Source organism: Pan troglodytes, chromosome 1 (assembly GCF_028858775.2).
Source record: "Pan troglodytes isolate AG18354 chromosome 1, NHGRI_mPanTro3-v2.0_pri, whole genome shotgun sequence".
Lineage (NCBI taxonomy): Eukaryota > Metazoa > Chordata > Mammalia > Primates > Hominidae > Pan > Pan troglodytes.
In genome coordinates, this window is record NC_072398.2 from 111,949,797 (window position 1) to 111,970,213 (window position 20,417).

Here is a 20,417-nt window from a genome sequence, read left to right on the forward strand (position 1 = left end):
AAGCAATATGGAAGTCTCCCTGCTTCATTAAGTTTCCTGACCTATTGTTTAAATAGGACCACATATTTTATGTTGGTCTATCAGTTGGCCTCCCCCAAGCCTTGTATGCCCTCATACCATTGAGTTATCTGGTCCCCTTGGCTGACGAAGAACCATTAGGCGAGGAGCACTGGCATCATCCAGAGTGATATTCTTCAAGCGATTGACCAACCGATCAGGTCGAGGAGCTGCAACAGCCTTGGGGCCCTCACTGTAATTAAGTCAAAAGATGAGAAGAAACCACACTTGGTGGGCAGACAGCAAGCACTTGCAAAGGAGTGTGTTTTCCACCTAACTGCCCAAATGACTCACTTTTTATGATGGGACTCTTGCCTCATATACCTAGCTAGAAAGACAAGACAGACAAGTTTGTTTATGTATTATTATCCCCAACTCAAGGTCCCAACTTAATAGGAATGGAAGGAATCATTTGCAGACCCTAGACTTGAATGCAATCAGAGTGACCAGTTCCACAGATGCATAAAAAAACAAGGTAGCAGATGTGGTAGCTAACACCTGTAATCCCAGCACTTTGAGAGGACAGGGCAGGAGGAACACTTGAGCCCAGAAGTTCGAGATCAGCCTGGGCAAAACAGTGGGACCATGTCTCTACAAAAAATAAAATTGGCTGCATGTGGTGGCGCATGCTTGTAGTCCCAGCTACTGGGGAAGCTGACGTGGGAGAACTGCTTAGGCCCAGGGGGTTGAGGCTGCAATGAGTCGTGATAGCGCCTGGGTAACCGAGTCAGACTGTGAGACTGTCTCTGGGGAAGCAAAGCGGCATTATGAATCAGCATGGCTAAACTATTAGAATTTTAAGTAGCATATAACCTAGAAATGACTTAATGGAAGAAAAGGAATTTGGCAAAAATTTTAAAAAACATGTACTACACAATCTTTTTGTATTCAACTAGAAGTAGGAAGTATCAAGAAACAGTAAGTGGCAGAAGACAAGGCACAGAAAAGTAATGTGACAAAACAGAGACTATAAAGTTGAGACACTCCAGGGTAGTTACTAATCAAACCACAACAAGAAAACTCACCAGACTCGCCAAACATTACAGGCGCTGCACTTGCCAGTGCGCTGATTAAGAATCACTGAGAACTCCACCTCATCTCCTGCCTGTAGCTCAATGCCATCCTGAACTTCTTTCACATGGAAAAAGAGCTTCTTGCTATCTCCTACTTCATAGTTAATGAAGCCAAACTGAAAAAAAAAAGTAGGTAAAAAAGAGAGGGCATGCCACACCTCACTCTGAATGAAGCACAATGCCTGCCCCTATCTAAAAGGATGTATAAAACATGGTATTAATGTTGATACTCCAGTCCAGCTGCCTGTGGCAAAACCTGTCAGGGAAGAAATGTATCTCTGAAAGTGCCATTCACTATATCACAAACTTGAACCAAACAAATAAAACTTGCCTTGTTCCTTCGTATATTATGAACTAAGCTTTTTGAATTAAGCAAACTCATCAGGAAGCTGTTACTTCAACATATATATTGTTTGGATCCCCTCTAGAATTAAGCTGGGTTATAGTAGCAGCCATACAAAATGTTATTATTCTCTGTACTGATGAAAAACATTCTGAGGACTCAGATTTCCCTGAGATCTCAGGAGTAAGACTAAGTTTGTTTGCCCTAAGCTTATTTTTTAAGTACTTTTGAACATGGTTTCTGTGTTTGTGTGATATGCAAAAGCAGCTCTAAGCAAAAGTGTACAAAACCATATAGTCCTTCTATTCTGGAAATCTCACCTCTAACTTATTTTCCCCATTGCGTAATATTAGTTACTAATACCAATCTTACTTTCTCATTGCTAATATAGTCACTTTTTGTGTAGTTTTCTGTTTTTATTAAGCTACCTCAAATGACTGAAAAAAGGTGAAGTAGAAATAAAAAACGAATGAATGTTGATGATTTCCCCTTGGCTGAAAATATTTGAAGGTTTTGGTTACCAACTCATAGAAGGATCAAATTCAGATACAGAGATGCTGGAACTTACCTGATCTTTCACACATTCCACTGTGGCCCTGCGCAGGGGTGTGATGTTGTAAGCCATAGTTTGTGCATTTTGGCCCAGGACACACAATTGGAACTTGACGCTCTCCCCTTTCTGCAGGCAATCCCCTTTGTTGGCCATCCCAACAATACCAAATGGATAGACCTCACCTTTCATATCGCCTGTAAAACAGGTACAAAGTCTAAAAGCTAGTATTTCACAACAGTCCTCTGCTGATGATCCTAGGAAGTTTATATAGCTGCTAAAAATGTGTTATGTTACTTAAAATACATATACATTTTTAGTACTCAGAAGTTTCACCTTAAAGCTTAAATGAAATCCTAAATGTTAACTACTACCATGGAACCAAATGAGAATGTCACAGCTCCCATCAGTACTTTATTAGCTGATGAACAATTTTAAACTGCATTTATAAATTAAAACAAAAAATACTGTCATTTACAATCCCATTGCCTAAATTTTAAGCACTATGGGTTGCCAATATTCACAGGACTATCTTCTTCCCAAGTTCACAATATGAGCCAACCAAAAATACTTTTGTCCCATACTCAATGAGCCAGTAAACAACTAGGCGGGCACAGGCAAAAACAATTTAGATAAATTTGACACCCCATCTCCTTTTTTTTTGTTTGAATTCTGGCTCCCTCACATAGGTTCCTTTTTCCAGATCAGAGACCAAAAACCATTTTCCTAAAGGGCCAGAGAGTATTATTTTAGGTTTGCAAGTCATCCTGTCTAACCAACTCTGCTGTTGTAGTGAGACAGCAACGAAAAACAATATGTAAACAAATGGTTGTGGCTGTGATCACAAAAAAAGGCCACCATATATGCTGAGCCCTGCCCTACAGTATGAAGTTGCCTGGAGCCCGGTGCAGGCTACAGATAAAAACTATGCCAAAGAATTCAGCTGCCTAACAATTTTCAGCATCCAGGTAAATGTACTCAGTCAACAATAGTGGAAAACATGAGAAAAACAGGTGGGAAGCAGAAGCTTCTAACCATCCTCTTGATGATTACAGGGTAAGTGAAGAATTTTTGTCATTGTTATTGTTGAGACAGGGTCTCGCTCTGCTACCCAGGCTGGAGTGCAGTGGCGATCAACGGCTCACTGCAGCCTTGATTTCCTGGGCTCGGGTGATCCTCCCACCTCAGCTCCTGAGTCGCTGGGACTACAGGCACGCACCATGACTGGCTAATTTTTGCATTTTTTGTAGAGACAGGGTTTTGCCATGTTGCCCAGGCTGGTCTCAAACTCCTGGGCTCAAGTGATCTGCCCACCTTGGCCTCCCGAAGTGTTGGGTTTACAGGTGTGAGCCACCACACCTGACTTTTTTTTTTTTTTTTGAGACGGAGTCATGCTCTGTTAACCAGGCTGGAGTTCAGTGGCATGATTCAGCTCACTGCAACTTCCGCCTCCCAGGTTCAAGTGATTCTCCTGCCTCAGCCTCTGAAGTAGCTGGGATTATAGGCACCCACCATGATACCTGGCTAATTTTTGTATTTTTAGGAGAGACAGGGTTTCGCCATGTTGGCCAGGCTGGTCTCGAACTCCTGACCTTCAGGTGATCTGCCTGCCTTGGCTTCCCAAAGTGCTGGGATTACAGGTGTGAGCCCCTACTCTCGACCCCAGCTGACTTTTAATTTTAAATACAGGAACCAGAAAACTTTGAGGAGATAATCCAAAGAGATCAAGTCATGGGAAGAGTGATTAGAGGAAGCTGGTCTGACCTCATGCAATATCAATAATTACCATTTATGATGCACATACTGATTCATACTTTATAGAACCATCTAAGGCTGAAGGTATTACCATTTTAAAGATGAAGAAACTGAGCTAGTAAAGATTTAAGTTATTTGTCCAAGATTATATGCTAGAACGGTGTCCAGATCTAGGTCTGCCCAACTTCAAAGTCTTAGTATAAGTTACAGTTGTGTTCCTGAATAAAAGAGCTAGTTCTTACCAAGTGGGAAAATGTAATCTGTCTAGTCCCGGGCTTAGAGATGCCTAAACAAAACCCTTGCTTTGGACTATATCCCACCAGGCTTAGAGATGCCTAAATAAAACCCTTGCTTTGGACTATATCCCACAGCCAGTGCTGAAGAATGAGTGGACTGGGAAGTGGGGATGGAAAAGGAAGTAAAAGCAGCACGTTAGGAGATGGAAGGGCAATTTGATATCATATTATGAGTTAAAGTTAGTAGTCCATACTCCCATGGCCTTTTTAGGGGTGTGATGTCATGGCATTTGTTTAAAGATTCATATTTAGAGGTGGGAGAACAGTGGTTTTATGTAGAACAGAAATTCTAAGAATCCCATGTGGTAAAGGAATAGGTTATCAAGGTTCACTTCCTTCTCCCAAATGACCTGCTATTCAGCACTTTATGTTCGCTGACTCTTAGATGATGCAAGGACTTTATTCTCTTTGTAAACCAAGCCATCATCTTTTCTTTTTAAAATTTTTTTATTATTAGTTTTTTTAATAGTAGAGACGGGGTTTCACCATGCTGGCCAGGCTGGTCACGAACTCCTGGCCTCGTGATCCGCCCGCCTCAGCCTCCCAAAGTGCTGGGATTACAGGCGTGAACCACCACGCCTGGCCTACCAAGCCATCATCTTTGGTTGGAATACTCAAGCCCTCTCATCTACTCCACATCATGTAATTCTGCTATCCGAATCATCTACAGAGTTCTCTCCTATTTCTATAATGTATTTATTTTATGCATACAGATCATACAAAGTTGGCCTTTCTGATGGTGACTGTTGGGGGAACAGCAGCACTGGAACTCTGGGAATTCTTGAAGATAGATGGGGAGAAAAGAAGAAGAAAGTAGAGAATGAAAGGAAGCCTGAGCTAGAAACGAGAAAGAGGATCCTCATAGAACTCTAGCTATTAAGAAACAGATTACGTACATATGTGTAGTGTAGGGGAAAAAAAAAACAGTAAACTTTTACAGGAAGCAAAAATACAGAACTGAATGCTTACTGATTTAAATACTAGTGAAGGAACTGAATATTTGATTATCATACACTCAACATTAAATGCTTTGGTTATCAGAGTTTGTTGTTAAGTCTATCTCAATATAACTCATAGTTGCTCATGTATCAGTCATGTGCTCACAAAGCAGTCATGTTTTCACTATTTAAACCCAGACTGACCTCATTTTCAAGGGGTATAAAAATAAAAAGCAAGCATGAGAGAGGTCACTTTTCCTTAATTCAGTTTTAAACCTAAAAACAACTGCAATAAGCACCATATTTTAAAACTTTATAGGTGCTCATCTGAAGTTATGGCAAATTTCAAACAGCCTGATAGTGATGATCCTTACCCTCCTCCACAATCTCAATCATTCCTTGGTACTCAGTCTGTGTTGGATCAACACTCCTCAGAGGGCGAATTACTTTGCCAGAGTAAATGGTGGGATCAGCTTCCTCAGTAATGCCATTCACTACAAAACAAAGGCAGGTACATCTTTCAATTTTATTTCATCTCTACTACATAGAAAGACAAGTAAGCAAAAAATAACAGCACAAATGTTAACAGGGTAGGTTGGCTGGCTGCTATTGAAATGGGGTAGGGAACCTGAAGCCAATTTCTATTTTTAGAACAGCTGCTGGACTTTAAATACTTCTAAACTACCAAAATGCCTGCTTTTCCTAAATAGGATTGTTTAAATAAAATTGTTTAAGGAATTAATAAGTATTCATAAATAAAACATGCCTTGATCTCTTACTTTTTCCAGGTGACCATATGTCATTTTTTAAGAAGCCTTTCCTGGTCTCTAAAATGTAAATCACAATACTTACATACTGTCCTGATTCATCTTTATTACATGTATTGTTGTCTTTCTAAACATCATATACAGTATTTTACTCCTCTAGTCTGCCCCATATTTTCCACCAAAAAATAAGGTCAATGAATACAGGGATGTATCTGATTTCTTCACTGCTGTATCCCCAGTGTCTAAAACATAACACACACTTAAGAGTTCAGATGAGAGCCAAAAATAAATTGCAGGTCTTTTAAAGTCAGAGATCCAAGATCCTAAATTACAATTAATTTTTTTAACTTCCCATTATTTTTCACATTTAGATTCATTCTTCTTCAAAACAATCTTCTAGGGAAATGCCTCTCTTCCCTACTCCATGGTGATGTATACATATCTTGGGGTTATTTTTGTTTTTTTCAGACAGTCTTGCTCTGTCACCCAGGTTGGAGTGCAGTGGTAGGATCATCATGGCTCACTGCAGTCTCAACCTACCAGCACAAGCGGCCCTCCCACCTCAGCCTCCCAAGTAACTGTGACTACAGGCATCCACTACCACAGCTGGCTATCCCGGGGTTATTTTTCAAAAGAAGACAATGAATTGAAAATATAAAGCAAATTTCCTAAAATATCTAGGCCAATCCTTCTCAAACTTCAGTGTATACCAGAATCACCTAAAGGATTTATTAAAAGAGAATGCCCACTCACAGAGTTTCAGTGGGTATGGGATAGGGTCAGAGAACGTATATTTCTAACAAGCAACCAGGTGATGCTGCTGTTCTATGGAATCGCACATGAGAATGACTGATGTAGAATAATTAGGCCTCATCTCCCTCTACTACTCCATCCTTTATCTCCCACTTAAAAGCACAGGCTGAATAAGAAGTCACAATTTATTACCTGAGTGTGTTTTGTTCACTTTTTCTGCACTGACTTTGTTGCCTTTGCCTTTGGACAAGCTATACTCGACCATGTCCCCCAGTTCCAGGCTATCAACATCACCAGAGAACTCACTAAGGAGAAAGGAAATGACATTTAACTAAACATTACCATAAACATCAACAGTAACAGGCAGTCTTTATTTTACAGTAACAGTCATGGCATGGCATGCTTATTTACATTAGACACCATTTTAAGTACTTTCTATGTATTGACTCATTTAATCCTCGAGAATGCCCCATGAAGAGGTAACATTATCCCTAACTTCAGGATAATGAAACTAAGATACCAAGAAGTTATTTGGTAAAAATTACACAGGTATAAAGTGGCAGGGCCTAGATTCAAAAACTGAACTGTCTGGTTCTAAGAACCCTTACTTTTTATTTTTTTTTTTGAGACAGAGTCTCACTCTGTCAGCTAGGCTGGAGTACAGTGGTGCGATCTCAGCTTACTGCAACCTCTGCCTCCCAGGATCAAGTGGTCCTCCCACATCAGCCTCCTGAGTTGGTGAGACTACAGGTATGCACCACCATGTCAGGCTAATTTTGGTATTTTTTGTGGAGATGGAGTTTCACCGTGTTGCCCAGGCTGGCCTCGAACTCCTGGGCTCAAGGGATCCACCTGCCTCAGCCCCCAAAGTGCTGGGATTATAGGCATGAGCCACCACACCCAGTCAGACCCCTTACTCTTAACCACTATATTATACACCAAATGGCCAACTCTATGGTACCAACACAAAAAATAAGGCGGCACAGGCCTTTCTATTTCTTTTGGCCACAGGCTCTGTATATAGTAAGATCAGTGATTAACTTCAGTTTATACCTTGCCATAATTCTACCAATATGAAATCTGGACCTCAACAAGTATAATCAATCAATACTAAATGTTTTTTATTCCAACACCAAAGAATGGATGGTAAGTTAGCTGTAAAGTTCCTGAAAGTCACGCCTTACCTGTAATGGAAAAAGATTTCCTTATCATGATTGGCTGTTTCAATAAATCCAAAATTATCCTTCAGAGTTGCCACATAACCCAAGAGCCTCTTGGAGTTAGAATTACGACCTAAAAGTCGCACACAAGTTGCAACCTGCTGTCCAGGCCTCTGTTTGTCACTAATACTAAATTCAACCTGTGAAAATTAAGGATGCTTATTAACACCATATCACTTCCACACCAATCTCCTTAACTCAGAAAACAAGACCTATAACTCCCCCAGCGCATGCTTTTCATTCCAAATATCCTTTGTTATTACTTCAATGAAATTGATTTTCACCAAAACATTTATGTCTCATCCCACTTTTCACAAAGGATCAAACTTTTATCTTTCAGTCTGTATTCCTTATAGATTCTGAATTTCTCTAGAGGGCTATCCAAAAACCAAACATATTAAGTATGAGAAAAAATGAACAACAACGTAAAATCTTTGGTGTGCTTTTACTTTGATAATGTTTCAGTAGTAACTGTTTTAACTTTCTTACCAATAACGATTTTATTAAGCATGTTTTATCTAATGTTTAAACAGCTAGATTAACAAGGCTTTGATTAACAAAGAGCTTGACAGACACTTTTAATAAGCTGCTTTCAAATATAAGATATTCATGTATTTCTCTTAAGCACAAAATATATTTCAGCAAAACTTCATAAAATTTGAAGAACCCATCCTGCAGGATTTATGATTAAGATGACAACTCTTAACCCTCTCTCGAATGAACAGAATTATCTTGCCTTATCTCCTATTTGAGGAGAAGTAGATCCTTCCACATCCTTGGCTTGAAAAGCAATAGTCAGTTTCACCCCACAGTCATCATAAGCAATAATGCCATCCTCAGCCTCCTAAAGAGATACAGTCAAAAACAGAATGAAAACAATCTCAAGAACAAAAATCAATAAAAACAACTATAGTTCTTACATATTCTTGTGCCAAAGGATTGGTACAGCTGTAAAAATGTCTTATTCCAGCATTTTCTAAAAGATTATTCATATGAATAAAAGGTAGTCTTGCCTTAAGACTAGCTCAGTCTGCTATAATTTTTAATTGGTCTTTCAATCTTAAGAATCTAATTTTTGCTATTGAGGAGAAAAAAGCTTACTGAAAATGTTTAATACACCTGCGCTCCTCATAGCCAATCAGAAATTAAACTGGGCATGTTATTTCCAAGGAAGTGGAAATTCTGTAAGGGCAAGAAGCTTTAGTATTTCCTAAAGAAGCTGCTGAAGTATCCTCTTTTAGTAGCACACAGCACCTTGCACAGTATTTAATATATAATGTCAATCAATATACTTAACAATGCAGGATAATCTGGTGTATGATCTAGCACAGTTCAAGTACTTGACATAAAGTAGATGATTAAAAATTATGACATACTAGTATTTCAACAATTTTTTTTTAATACCAGACTTCAAGGAGAAACAACATTTCAGCCATCTTACGTGTAAGAATGATTAACTCTTAAAAAATCTAAGGGCTGGTCTGAAGGTAGTGGGTTATCTCGATTGTTCAGTCAGCTACAGATCGAACTTCCTTGTTCTCCTCTTTCCCCCCTTCTCATTACTGCACTTGACTAAAAAAATAAAAGTCTAAGAAAGTTCAGGTGTGTCGTATTGAATCACACCGTTAAGTAATGACAGTGTACAGCAACTACATAAATTATACTGATTTTATGGTTTCAACATTTCTATGAAGATAATGCCCACATCCCTACTCTAGCCCTGACTTCCTTCCTAAACTCCAGTCCTCATTACAAACTATGATATATTCAAAACCAATTCATTTTCCTCTTCTACCAATCACATTCCTTCCATAACTGCTATATAATAATTTATTGAACACTTACAACATTACCAGGTATTATGTATTATCAAATTAATCTTGTACAAAATCATCTCCATAGTTTCTCTTTTCCCTCATTTTACAAATTGGGGAAATCTGAGGAATTAAGTAAACCTTACCAAGGTTACAAAACCCAGCGCAAAATAATCCAGAGGATTTGAGTTTGGTTGAGAACAATGTCAGTGAATTCAGGTCTGACTCCAATGTCATCAACTTTTCCACAACCAAACTCAAAAGCTTACTGTTCACTTTTTGCTCTTAACTCACCAACTTCAACATCAACAGCTGACAATATACTATACATCAAATATATTAAATAGAGATAGGAGAATCCCTGCCCTGAGGGAGTCCAGTGCAGCAGAGACAGATTCATTAACAGGTAAATGTTATATACTGTAAGAAGCACGATGACAGAGGATTTACTAGGGTACTGTTGGACTAAGAAAGAAAAAAAAAACAAAAAATGGCAGGGAAAGTCTCACACAAAGGCTCTCTTCATCAAGCCAGTTTTGCCAGACACATTTGGGAAGCAGAGCATTCCAAGAATTAAAAGTTATTAAAAATAAGCCCAACTGAAGTGTATTTTTATTTTTGTTAACAGTATCATCTGTCACATGCGAGATTCCTATTATGAGCTAGGTACTTCGAGGGCTTTTTAAACTATTACACAATCATTTTTGAAATTTAAAAACTGAAGCTCAGAGGTGAAATAATTTCCCAAGCTACAGTAAGTGATAAGCAAGATACTAGCCTTGCTCTTTCTGGCTAATAGCAATTATTAAATTATAACATGACTTTCCAGTATCTCTCATGTACCTTCACTTGTCTATAGTCACTATCTGTGTGCCTAGTTCAAGGACTACCTTAACTATCCAAGTAATTTCATAGTAATCCTTTTCATCTTTTGTCTTTCTCCATCCCATCTAGGCTTCATATTGCTGCCATTACTCTCCCAAAGCACATACCTGATGTCATTATCCAAAAGAAATCTTTTCCTTGAAGTACAGAACAAGGTCTAAATTTTTTTTTTGGAGACGGAGTCTCACTCAGTCGCCCAGGATGGAGTGCAATGGCGCCATCTCAGCTCACTGCAAGCTCCGCCTCCCGGGTTCACGCCATTCTCCTGCCTCAGCCTCCCGAGTAGCTGAGATTACAGGTGCCCACCACTATGCCCGGCTAATTTTTTTGTATTTTTTGTAGAGACGGGGTTTCACCATGTTAGCCAGGATGGTCTCAATCTCCTGACCTCGTGATCCGCCCGCCTCAGCCTCCCAAAGTGCTGGGTTTACAGGTGTGAGCCACCGCACCTGACAATAAGGTCTAAATTCTTTAGCGCAGCAATCAACACCCTCCCAGTCTAGCTGGATCCTGATTTTTCATCCTTATTTCTCCTAACCTCCCTCACCAACAAAAACCCACACACAAAACCAAAAAAAAAAAAAAAAAAAAAAAAAAAATTCCTGTCAGACTAGTTACTCATTGCTTCCTAAAGAAACCCTGAATTTTTCTCATCTATACTTTTACTCTGTGAAGAATGCTCTTTCCTGTCTCCATTAGTAAAACCATCACATACCCTACCAGTTAACTTTCACCAGAGCACTATCGCTGACCTTCAATAGCAATATTTTATATTCTATATGAATTACTTGTTTCTATAAAACTCTCAATTTGTTATTAACTTGAAAGGAGAATTCATCTCAGACATCTTTCTATTTCCTATTTAGTGGATTTTTCAATAAATGAAATTTAAATGTGTGAACTGAGGATACACCCAACTTTGAAAGTTTTAAATTGCCTGGAAGACAGTACTATCATTTTATATAACTAGTTCTCTACTTGGAATGAGTTTGCCTCCCAGGGGACATTTGGCAATGTCTGGACACATTTTTGGCTGTCACAATGGGAGGCAGGGAAAAGGGGTCAGAATACTAACTTCCAGTCGGTAGAGGCCAGAAATGCTGCTAAACATCCCATCCCCCATAGTAAAGAATCATTCATCCCAAAATGTCAATAATCCCAAGGTTAAGGAACCTTACTTTGTTTAGTTCACTGTTAATATGACAGAAATTCTGAAAGAGACAAACTTCCGCTGATTATATGTACTCTATTACTATGTGCTGTTAAAGCAGAAGAGAAATAAACAGCTACAAAAATCATTTGGATTATGCAAAACCTACCTTCTCTTTGCCTTTATTTGGGCTAGTGGTTTTAGGATTGGAAAAAGTGGCTTCTTTTTCTACCGTGCCCAGAAAACGGTGATCTGAATGGGAATGAAATGAAACCGTGCCCTTGGGAAGTTTTTTAATCCTAATAGCATGATTTCTTTGAGCAGAGAGCATATCCTAAAAATGATAAAACAAAATTAACTCTCAATTGAAAAAGAAAGCATCAAGAAACACCTCCCAACTTTTCTCAGAAACAACTCACAGGAACCACAGTAAACTCTACTTCATCTGCAATATGGAGCTGGTTCCCATCCAGAATTTCACTGAAGTGGAAGAACATACGAACATCACGATCCACACACTTGATGAAACCAAAACCATCTCTCATGGCAGCAATCACACCCTGAAACCCAAATAATATTTTCACTGGCTGTGAAACTTGTCAAGAAGGCAACATTCAACTTTACAACCACCATCAAGTTAAATTCATCAGGAATTTTCTCTGATGTGACACAAATACTGTATCCACATTTGAACTGTTCTCAAGTACAAACTCATTGCTTTCAACAAAGTAACGTAACCTGAGCAATTTTCTAAGACTCTCCAATTGCTACTTCCTGGCAAATATGCACTAGAAAAAATTACCACATTTGAACGTAAACACATGAACACAATGTATTTCATAAAAGCCCAAGTCTAATGACAATATAATCTCCAGAAACTTCACTAATTTACAGACCATAATTCCAAAGTAGACAAAGGCACTTCTCTAGTCTCTACCTCAAAAATTGCATGAGTTTAGGCCCAGGAAAGAGTTAAAATTTACATCTGAAGAATAAAATATATGAAATCTTTTCTCTTTTTTTTTTTCCTTCTTACTGAATTATCAGCTTTGTAAGGCTAGTGTATCAAGAGTACCTGGAACATGGTAGATACTCATGTTTAATGAAACAATGAACACAAATTATCAATCTGCTATTGTATTACATACTACATATCTGCTCACTGCAGAAGTGATTCTGTAAGTTTTAAATATGACCTAAACAATATTTTGACATTTAATCCTTGCCAAGTCCTGACGGTAGCCAAGTTATATTTTCCATACCGTAAAGCAAAACAGATCTTGCCTTTGAAAATGTAAAAAAAAAAAAAAAAAAAAAAAAAAAAACACACATTCAGACTTACAAACTTTTAAAGTTAAATACACTGTGTCAAATACAACCAGTTCTTCAAAGGCAAAGGATTAAAAAAAACTCAAGAAACTTAAATTTTCATTCAATGTACCCAGTTCCACTGGCAACACTGAGTTATAGTGTAGATGATATGATCCCAAACATAACTAAATGCAAATTATGTCTGAGAAAATGAGTTCATAAAACATGTTTGGGAAAAAATCTGGTTGGTTTATGCCACTCCCAGACACAAACTCTTAAAAAACAATTTGTGAAGTTCTGCCAAAACAAAACCTTTTTGACTCTGGTTTAATTGCAAGCTTGTCCAAACCATGGCCTAGGACAGCTCTGAATGTGGCCCAACACAACAAATTGTTAAACCTTCTTAAAACATGATGAGATGTTTTTGCGATTATTTTTTTGAGACAGTCTTCTTCTGTCACCCAGGTTGCAGGGCAACGGCATGGTATTGGCTTACTGCAACCTCTGCCTCCTGGGTTCAAGCGATTCTCCTGTCTCAGCCTCCTGAGTAGTTAGGATTACAGGCGCCCACCATCACACCTGGCTAATTTTTCTATTTTTAGTAGAGACGGGGTTTTACCATGTTGGCCAGGCTGGTCTTGAACTCCTGACCTCAAGTGATCACCCGCCTCAGCCTCCCAAAGTGCTGGGATTACAGGTGTGAGCCACCGTGCCTATGATTTTTTTTTTAAAAAAAAGCTCATCAGCTATCATTGCTGTTAGTGTATTTTATGTGTGATCTAGTGTCTAGATCATGGGTGTTCAATCTTTTGGCTTCCCTGGACCACACTGGAGGAAGAATTGTGTTTCCTAAAAACAGAAACCACTGATTAAATGTCTTAGGAAATAGTTTGGGAAAATATACTTTCTACAATGATGAACTTAAATTTTCTTACTTTTCATATTAAGGGCCTGAGAATCACTGACTCTAAAAATATCTTAGTAATCCTGTCCAGATTTCCATTCAAAAATTTTTTCACATATATTTCCAAGATAACTGCCAGAGATAACCCAGACTGACTCAAATGTGTATGATTCTTAATCACCTTAACAAGGTAAATGCCCATTAGGGTCATTTAACTTAAGAAAAATTTTAATTTAGTAGTATAAACTTGAATATAACATTGGCTTTCGCATATTAGATACATATCCAGTAATATCCAACACTTACCATTTCTCGGGCTTCATTAGTGAACTGAAATGTATTTGACAGAACTTCTATATTGGTTGCTCGTTCTAATTTGTCACGTCGGTCTGTTGAAATATTAAACCTAACATGGTCACCTTCCAGCAGGGTCACCTTGGATTTCGTATCTTTGTCTCCAAAGGGAAGTTCTTTAGGGATCACAAAGTCAACTTTGATGCGTCCTGGCAATGGGTCATTCTGATGAGAAGGAAAAACGATTTTAGCTGGAGATTTCTCATCCTTCCTAGTTCTAAGTCAAACAAGAAGAACACATAGTAAACCCATGTTATTTTTAACTTAGTTCCCTGAAGCGAAAAAAGGTGTTGACAACGTAAGTCCAATGTGAAAGCTTCATGGTCTATGGTCACACGAGTCAACCATAAATTTACAACAATGCAATTAAGACCCAGCACTCTGGTACCAAAAGATTTTATTTAAGGAATTTTTCCAGGAATGACACCACTTGTGTCCTCACCTTCCCCACAAACTAGAGGGGTAGGGCAGGGGCAGAGGAGGGAACAAATGTACACCTGAACTGCAGTCTAATCCAATCAGGTGCTTTCCAATTTAATTAGCATTTTCTTCTTTGGCCTTTTTTCATCACCCAGTAAAAAAAAATACATATTTGGCTGGGCGAGGTGGCTCATACCTGTAATCCCAGCACTTTGGGAGGCCAAGGTGGACAGATCGCAAGGTCAAGAGATCGAGACCATCCTTGCCAACAGGGTGAAACCCCGTCTTTACTAAGAATACAAAAATTAGCTGGGTGTGGTGGCATGCCCTTGTAGTCCCAGCTACTTGGGAGGCTGAGGCAGGAGAATCGCTTAAACCCGGGAGGCGGAGGTTGCAGTGAGCCGAGATCGCGCCACTGCACTCCAGCCTGGCGACAGAGTGAGACTCTGTCACAAAAAAAGAAGAAAAAAAAAACAAAAACAAAAAAAACACACACCAGATTTATGGATATATAAATCTGGTTTCTCTTTTAGTTTAAATATACGTAAGAAGAGGTCCTTAGTTGTTCCACTACCACATTATATTAACTGAATAAGATAAAATCTCAGTATACCACACCATATTATTCTATTACTACTGAGGCGAAATAGGACTCTCCTGAAAAAGATTATTTACCTGGTTTTTACTGGGTACTTTTGGGATAACTTTGGTTACAGTTCCTTCAAAATGTTCAATGCTGATATCTTCAAAAATGACTGTTCCTTGAGGCAATAGTCTGACATCTGTTGCAACTTCTTTACCCTAAATCAGAAGGGGTTGGAGGTGGTGGGGGGACAGAGGAAGGAAGAATCACACAATTTTAAGTGTTTCTTAAAAACATAAACCAACTCTGATCTTAAAAGGCCAAAGATCAAGTTAACTGACTGTCTTACATTTCTGTCCTTGATTGTGAATTCCACATCATCGCCAGGCTGTAAGGTTTCTAAGTCACCCTTAAATTCACTATAGTGAAAGAATATCTCTTTTACAACATCACCTCTTTCAATAAAGCCAAATGCCTCCTGAAGCAAAACAAAAAACCAAGAACATTATTACCACTCTGTACAAATTTATGATTACAACTTAAAACCAGTAATTTTTGTAAAATTATACTGTAGTCACAATAATATAATTTGGTACAACCTAATATTATCAATTAAACAGCCAATTTTAAGAGACTACTTTTGAGGTTAACAGTGAAATATTTTTAAAGGGTAAGATAAAAAAGAAAAAAAAAAACAAAGGCTGGAGTTTGAAGTACAACATTTCAAGTGGCCAAAGAAAACTCAAGTTTCTCAAATTTAACACTTACCTTCATGGCACAAACTACTCCCTGACAGCGGGCTTGTTTCTTTTTCAACAGCATAATGTTGCGAGCACTTACAGCACCAGTACTAGAAAAAAAATAATTGCAGGGAGGAGGAATGAAACAGGGATTAAAAATGTATTGGCCTGCTTAGATATGAGTCTAAAGAAACTAGTTTCCTGGGGCTTCAAGAATTCTATCATCACTAAGAATAAATACAGGGTTTATGACATTTGATTATTTTCATATGGCTTTATATGCAAAGGACTTTAACTCCTTAGCCTTCTACGTTTGGCAAATATATATATAGGTCATTTTTCTCTGGGACTGTTGTTGGAAGATTTGCTTTTTTACAAACTTACACATGGGTGCATGATGTTCTACTTTGTTTTTCTATTTCAACAAAATAACTGAAATAAAGCCACAAAGCGAATGCTACCAAAGGTGGGGAATACTAAAGTCTTATAAAGGTTATTCATTGAACAAACATTTGTGTAGGTATAATCTGTGGCAAAGTAAGGTACTGGTGATGCAGAGATAAATAGGAGATGGTCTCTATTTTCAGTGAGTGCTAAATTTAGTAGCTATCTCATTAATTATTTCTGAGTAAATAGCCATAAAAGTTGAGTAAATGAAGTGATTTTAAGAGAACTTGCTATGCTTTTAAAAGTAATGATATCCACCTCCATTGGAGAATGGAAACAAGTTAGAGACACCACATGTTGCTTTTATGCCCTCATATTTGTGTAGCAGCGATGTAAATTCAATTTTGTTTTTAAGATAACATAGACTGTATAAGACATAATGGTACTGTTAGTCTAAATGTTTTAAGAAAAGACCTATACACCAAGCAATTACTTCCCTTAATTTTTCACGGACAAATAACCCAAAATGTGCTTTTTATTTAAAAAAATGTTACAGACTAACAAAGACACCAGAAAAATTCTACCTGCTTTTGTAACTTACTGCAGTGAAAAGGCTTTAGAGTCAGATGGGAATTTAAATGCCTGCTATTTAAAAGCAGTATGAACATCGACAAGTAACTTTGTGAGAACTTATACGTCATTTTACAGATGAAGAAACTTAGCAAGTAAGGCTGTTCTGAGATTAACAACTATATAAATTGAGGCCTTCAGACTGTAACTAATAATAACCACACCTACAACACAATCTGATTCCTTCAAGGCTTGCCAAGAAAGAGATAAGGTTCAAGGCAGATAATCCCAGACATGCTCTTAGGACTTTTCCCTCCACATGCTACTGGAAGGTACATTACTAGCACTTTCTCCAACTTTCTATTTTAATTTCCTTCTCCTCTTGCATCTCTCATCTCTCCTATGCCAAGATAAAAATAATATTCTCCCTGGGCTTTCTTAACTACATTTTCCTTAACTGTGTATGCTGATGAATTCTACAGCTCTATATACTCCCCCTATAGGCAGGAAATAGACCTTAGACTTATAGGTCTAAGTCTCAGACCTATACACGCAACTGTAGATTTGATATCTCTACCCAGATATATCACAAACATCTCACACTCAAAAATTGCCAAGATAAGTATGATTCTTTTCCCACCTTGAACATTCTCCTTATGTCTCCTTAGCCCAGTTTATGGTACCATCATCTGCCCAGTAGGCCAGGCCAGAAAAACAGTATTTGGGACTCCCTTTAATTCCAACCCCACCTTTATCAAATCAATTAAGATTGATGATTCTATCTTCTCAATATGACTTGACTCCTCCACCCCATCCTCTTAGTCTATCCATATCAGGCGGTCATCTTTCACGTTAACTCTCACATCACTGCCTCTGGTCAACAGCATCCCCACCTTTCAAAAGTCTACCACTTCCACCACCTCCAAAGATCTAAACCAATCACACTTCCTTGTTTTAAACACCGCAGATTCCTACATAGAAGAACGCTCAAACTTTACCTTCTGGTCAGTTCGACCAAACTTTTGGCCATTTTCCCCCAACATGTCATGATACTTCTAATCATAATGCTTTTTTCTCACCTCTCTAGTGACTATACCCCTCCCTCAAAACTTACCTCAAAGCACTATTTTTTGAAAAACCTTCAATGATCTCTAGAACAAGTCCTTAAAATGCCTAACAATGTTTTAATTATCATCTTCCTCTGAGACCCTGCATCATGGCTGTAATACAATATTCATAGACCTCAAAGCATTAGTTGATGAATTGAAAGTTCATGAAAACTATCCAGACTTACAAGTTAGGTTTTTAACTCTATTCAAATTTCTTAATGGAGGGGGGGAAAAAAAAACCGCTTAGGTGAGAAAATTTTTTAAAAAAGAACTTACTGTTTATTGTTATCAATTACAAAGTTTATTTTATCTCCAGTTTCCAGCTGAACGTTCCCTTCGACATCTTCAGGGGTGTAAGTCAGATAAAACACTTCCTGTGAATTAATAAATCATTATTACTATTTTGGCAGGATGCATATTCACTGTATACTGTGATTTACTTACTTAAAAACCTCTTATACTGGCATTTTAAGCCAAATTTCTTAAAATTAAATGCTTTATGACAAGTCACTTTATTCATATAAACACACACTTCCCCTCCATGGTGCTGATGACTTCTGCGAGCCCACAGCTGAGCAGCAATCCAACTTCAAAAAGCTTACACACGTGGAAGCATTTGCCCAGAGACTATAGTTACATTTCAAAAAAACAATTTTATATAAGGCATTCCAAACAAAAAAAGCTGGTGTTAGTGCTTAAAAGAAACCAGAAAAAGATCCCCCCCACAACCCCCAAAAAAGTGATTAAAAGGAACATTTTACCTTAATGTTCTAACTAAGGTCATACTTGGGCAAACTAAGACACTTGGAAGTCCTATGGAATTTTTCTTTTTAAATTTTTTGATTATGCTGCATTTGAAGCCTCTTAGAAACCAAATTTAAAACTGATTTTAACAATTGCAGCTTACGTTTTCTATTTTGAATTTTAAAGTACGCTTATAGATCACATGGTGGATCAGGCAAAGGTTTAAGAAAAATACACAAGTTTACCCCATTACGTTCGTAGCATACACTCCCTGTTGGACTCTGACCCGGGGCAGCTGGAGATTTACTCTCTAAGTTGTGAGGAACAGCGCACACAACCTACCAGTCAAAAAAAAAAAAATTTCCATTGCTAATCATTTCAGGAGCAGCACTGTGCAATATAAACTGAATTTTAATATCCTCTATACTATATACAGGGATGCATTTTAATATGATCCACAAGAGGATGTCATGCTGCCAAGTTTCAAACTTACAGTATGTAAATTGACTGTAAGCATTGACTCAGGGTTATATGTAAAAACCCAATTGAGTCCTGACCATATTTTTATTTCAGGTCAAGAAATGCCAGTGCTTTTGATTAATTTTAAAATAGTAATCTTTATATACTATAGCTCTCTTTCGTGCAAACTGAGGAGATGGGGAGAATCTTCCTTTTCTAATGTGAAAGATATGCAAATGCAGGGCCCTAAAAAAACACAAAGCATCAAAGTCACTAACTTGTCCATTCATTCGTTCTTCAGGGAGGATTTCTTGTTTTATCTTCACCAGTTTAACAGCAATGGGTTTCCCAGTCCGTCGGTCCGATGATACTTCAAATTCAACATCATCTAAAAATAAATAATGTGTTATGTTTGTTGAACTGATTTTTGCGAAACGATATATTGCTTCCAAGCTATACTTAACATAGCATTTGAATTGCCTTAGACCAGTGGTTTTCAAAGTGTGGTCCCTGGACCAGCAGCACTAACATCACCTGGGAGCTTAAAAGAAATACTGGGCCTAACTCTAGTCCTAGCCAAAGACAAACTCTGGGGATCAAGTATAGCAATCTGTGTTTTAACAAGCCTTCCACATAATTCTGATACACACAAATGTTTCAGAACCACCATCTTATGCTAAGACAGCCATGTCTTAATCTTAGTTTTTATGGCATTTACACATACTACAAATGAGATGACTTAACAATCATAACCTTTGGCGATTTTTTTTTTAAACTCCTCTGTACCTCAGTTTTCTCCTGTAAAAGGAGAATAATTCCTAACAGGACTGCCATGAGGATTAACCAAAACAATGTTCCTACAGCATGCATCTTGTTAGCTATTATACTGACTCTTTTCTCAAACGTTTTTTAAAAATGCACAGAGGCCTCATAATTTCAGTCCTTTAGTAAGCCAAACACTTTCACATATAAAAACGTTTTTTTTTGAGACAGTCTCCCTGTCACCCAAGCTGGAGTGCAGCGGCACGATCAAAGCTCACTGCAACCTCTACCTTGCGGGCTCAAGCGATCCTCCCACCTCAGTCTACTTAGTAGCTGGGACTACAGGCACATGTCACCTTCCTCAGCTAATTTTTGCATTTTTTGTAGAGATGGGGTTTTGCCATGTTGCCCAGGCTGCAAGCTGGTCTTGAATTCCTGAGCTCAAGCAATCCACTTGCCCTGGCCTCCCAAAA

General features: G+C 38.1%; 1 protein-coding gene across 12 annotated transcripts in view; it reads right to left on the reverse strand.

The window, feature by feature from the left end:
- The window catches only part of CSDE1 (cold shock domain containing E1), a 41,254-nt gene that overhangs the window by 1,586 nt on the left and 19,251 nt on the right, over positions 1 to 20,417 (reverse strand). For 6 of the 12 annotated variants that reach the window (XM_001160588.7, XM_054686125.2, XM_003949509.6 and 3 more), the window contains 16 exons: positions 19,461 to 19,570; positions 18,969 to 19,061; positions 18,256 to 18,353; positions 15,942 to 16,023; positions 15,523 to 15,651; positions 15,266 to 15,391; positions 14,123 to 14,335; positions 12,021 to 12,161; positions 11,771 to 11,935; positions 8,489 to 8,596; positions 7,717 to 7,892; positions 6,725 to 6,837; positions 5,387 to 5,506; positions 2,042 to 2,220; positions 1,083 to 1,246; positions 118 to 250 (listed from right to left, as the gene is read on the reverse strand). In XM_001160588.7, coding sequence (XP_001160588.2) covers positions 118 to 250; positions 1,083 to 1,246; positions 2,042 to 2,220; positions 5,387 to 5,506; positions 6,725 to 6,837; positions 7,717 to 7,892; positions 8,489 to 8,596; positions 11,771 to 11,935; positions 12,021 to 12,161; positions 14,123 to 14,335; positions 15,266 to 15,391; positions 15,523 to 15,651; positions 15,942 to 16,023; positions 18,256 to 18,353; positions 18,969 to 19,061; positions 19,461 to 19,570 — 2,150 coding nt within the window. The remainder of the gene's footprint in view (positions 1 to 117; positions 251 to 1,082; positions 1,247 to 2,041; positions 2,221 to 5,386; positions 5,507 to 6,724; positions 6,838 to 7,716; positions 7,893 to 8,488; positions 8,597 to 11,770; positions 11,936 to 12,020; positions 12,162 to 14,122; positions 14,336 to 15,265; positions 15,392 to 15,522; positions 15,652 to 15,941; positions 16,024 to 18,255; positions 18,354 to 18,968; positions 19,062 to 19,460; positions 19,571 to 20,417) is intronic. The other 6 variants (XM_003308298.6, XM_063815712.1, XM_003308299.6 and 3 more) reach the window with 1 other exon arrangement.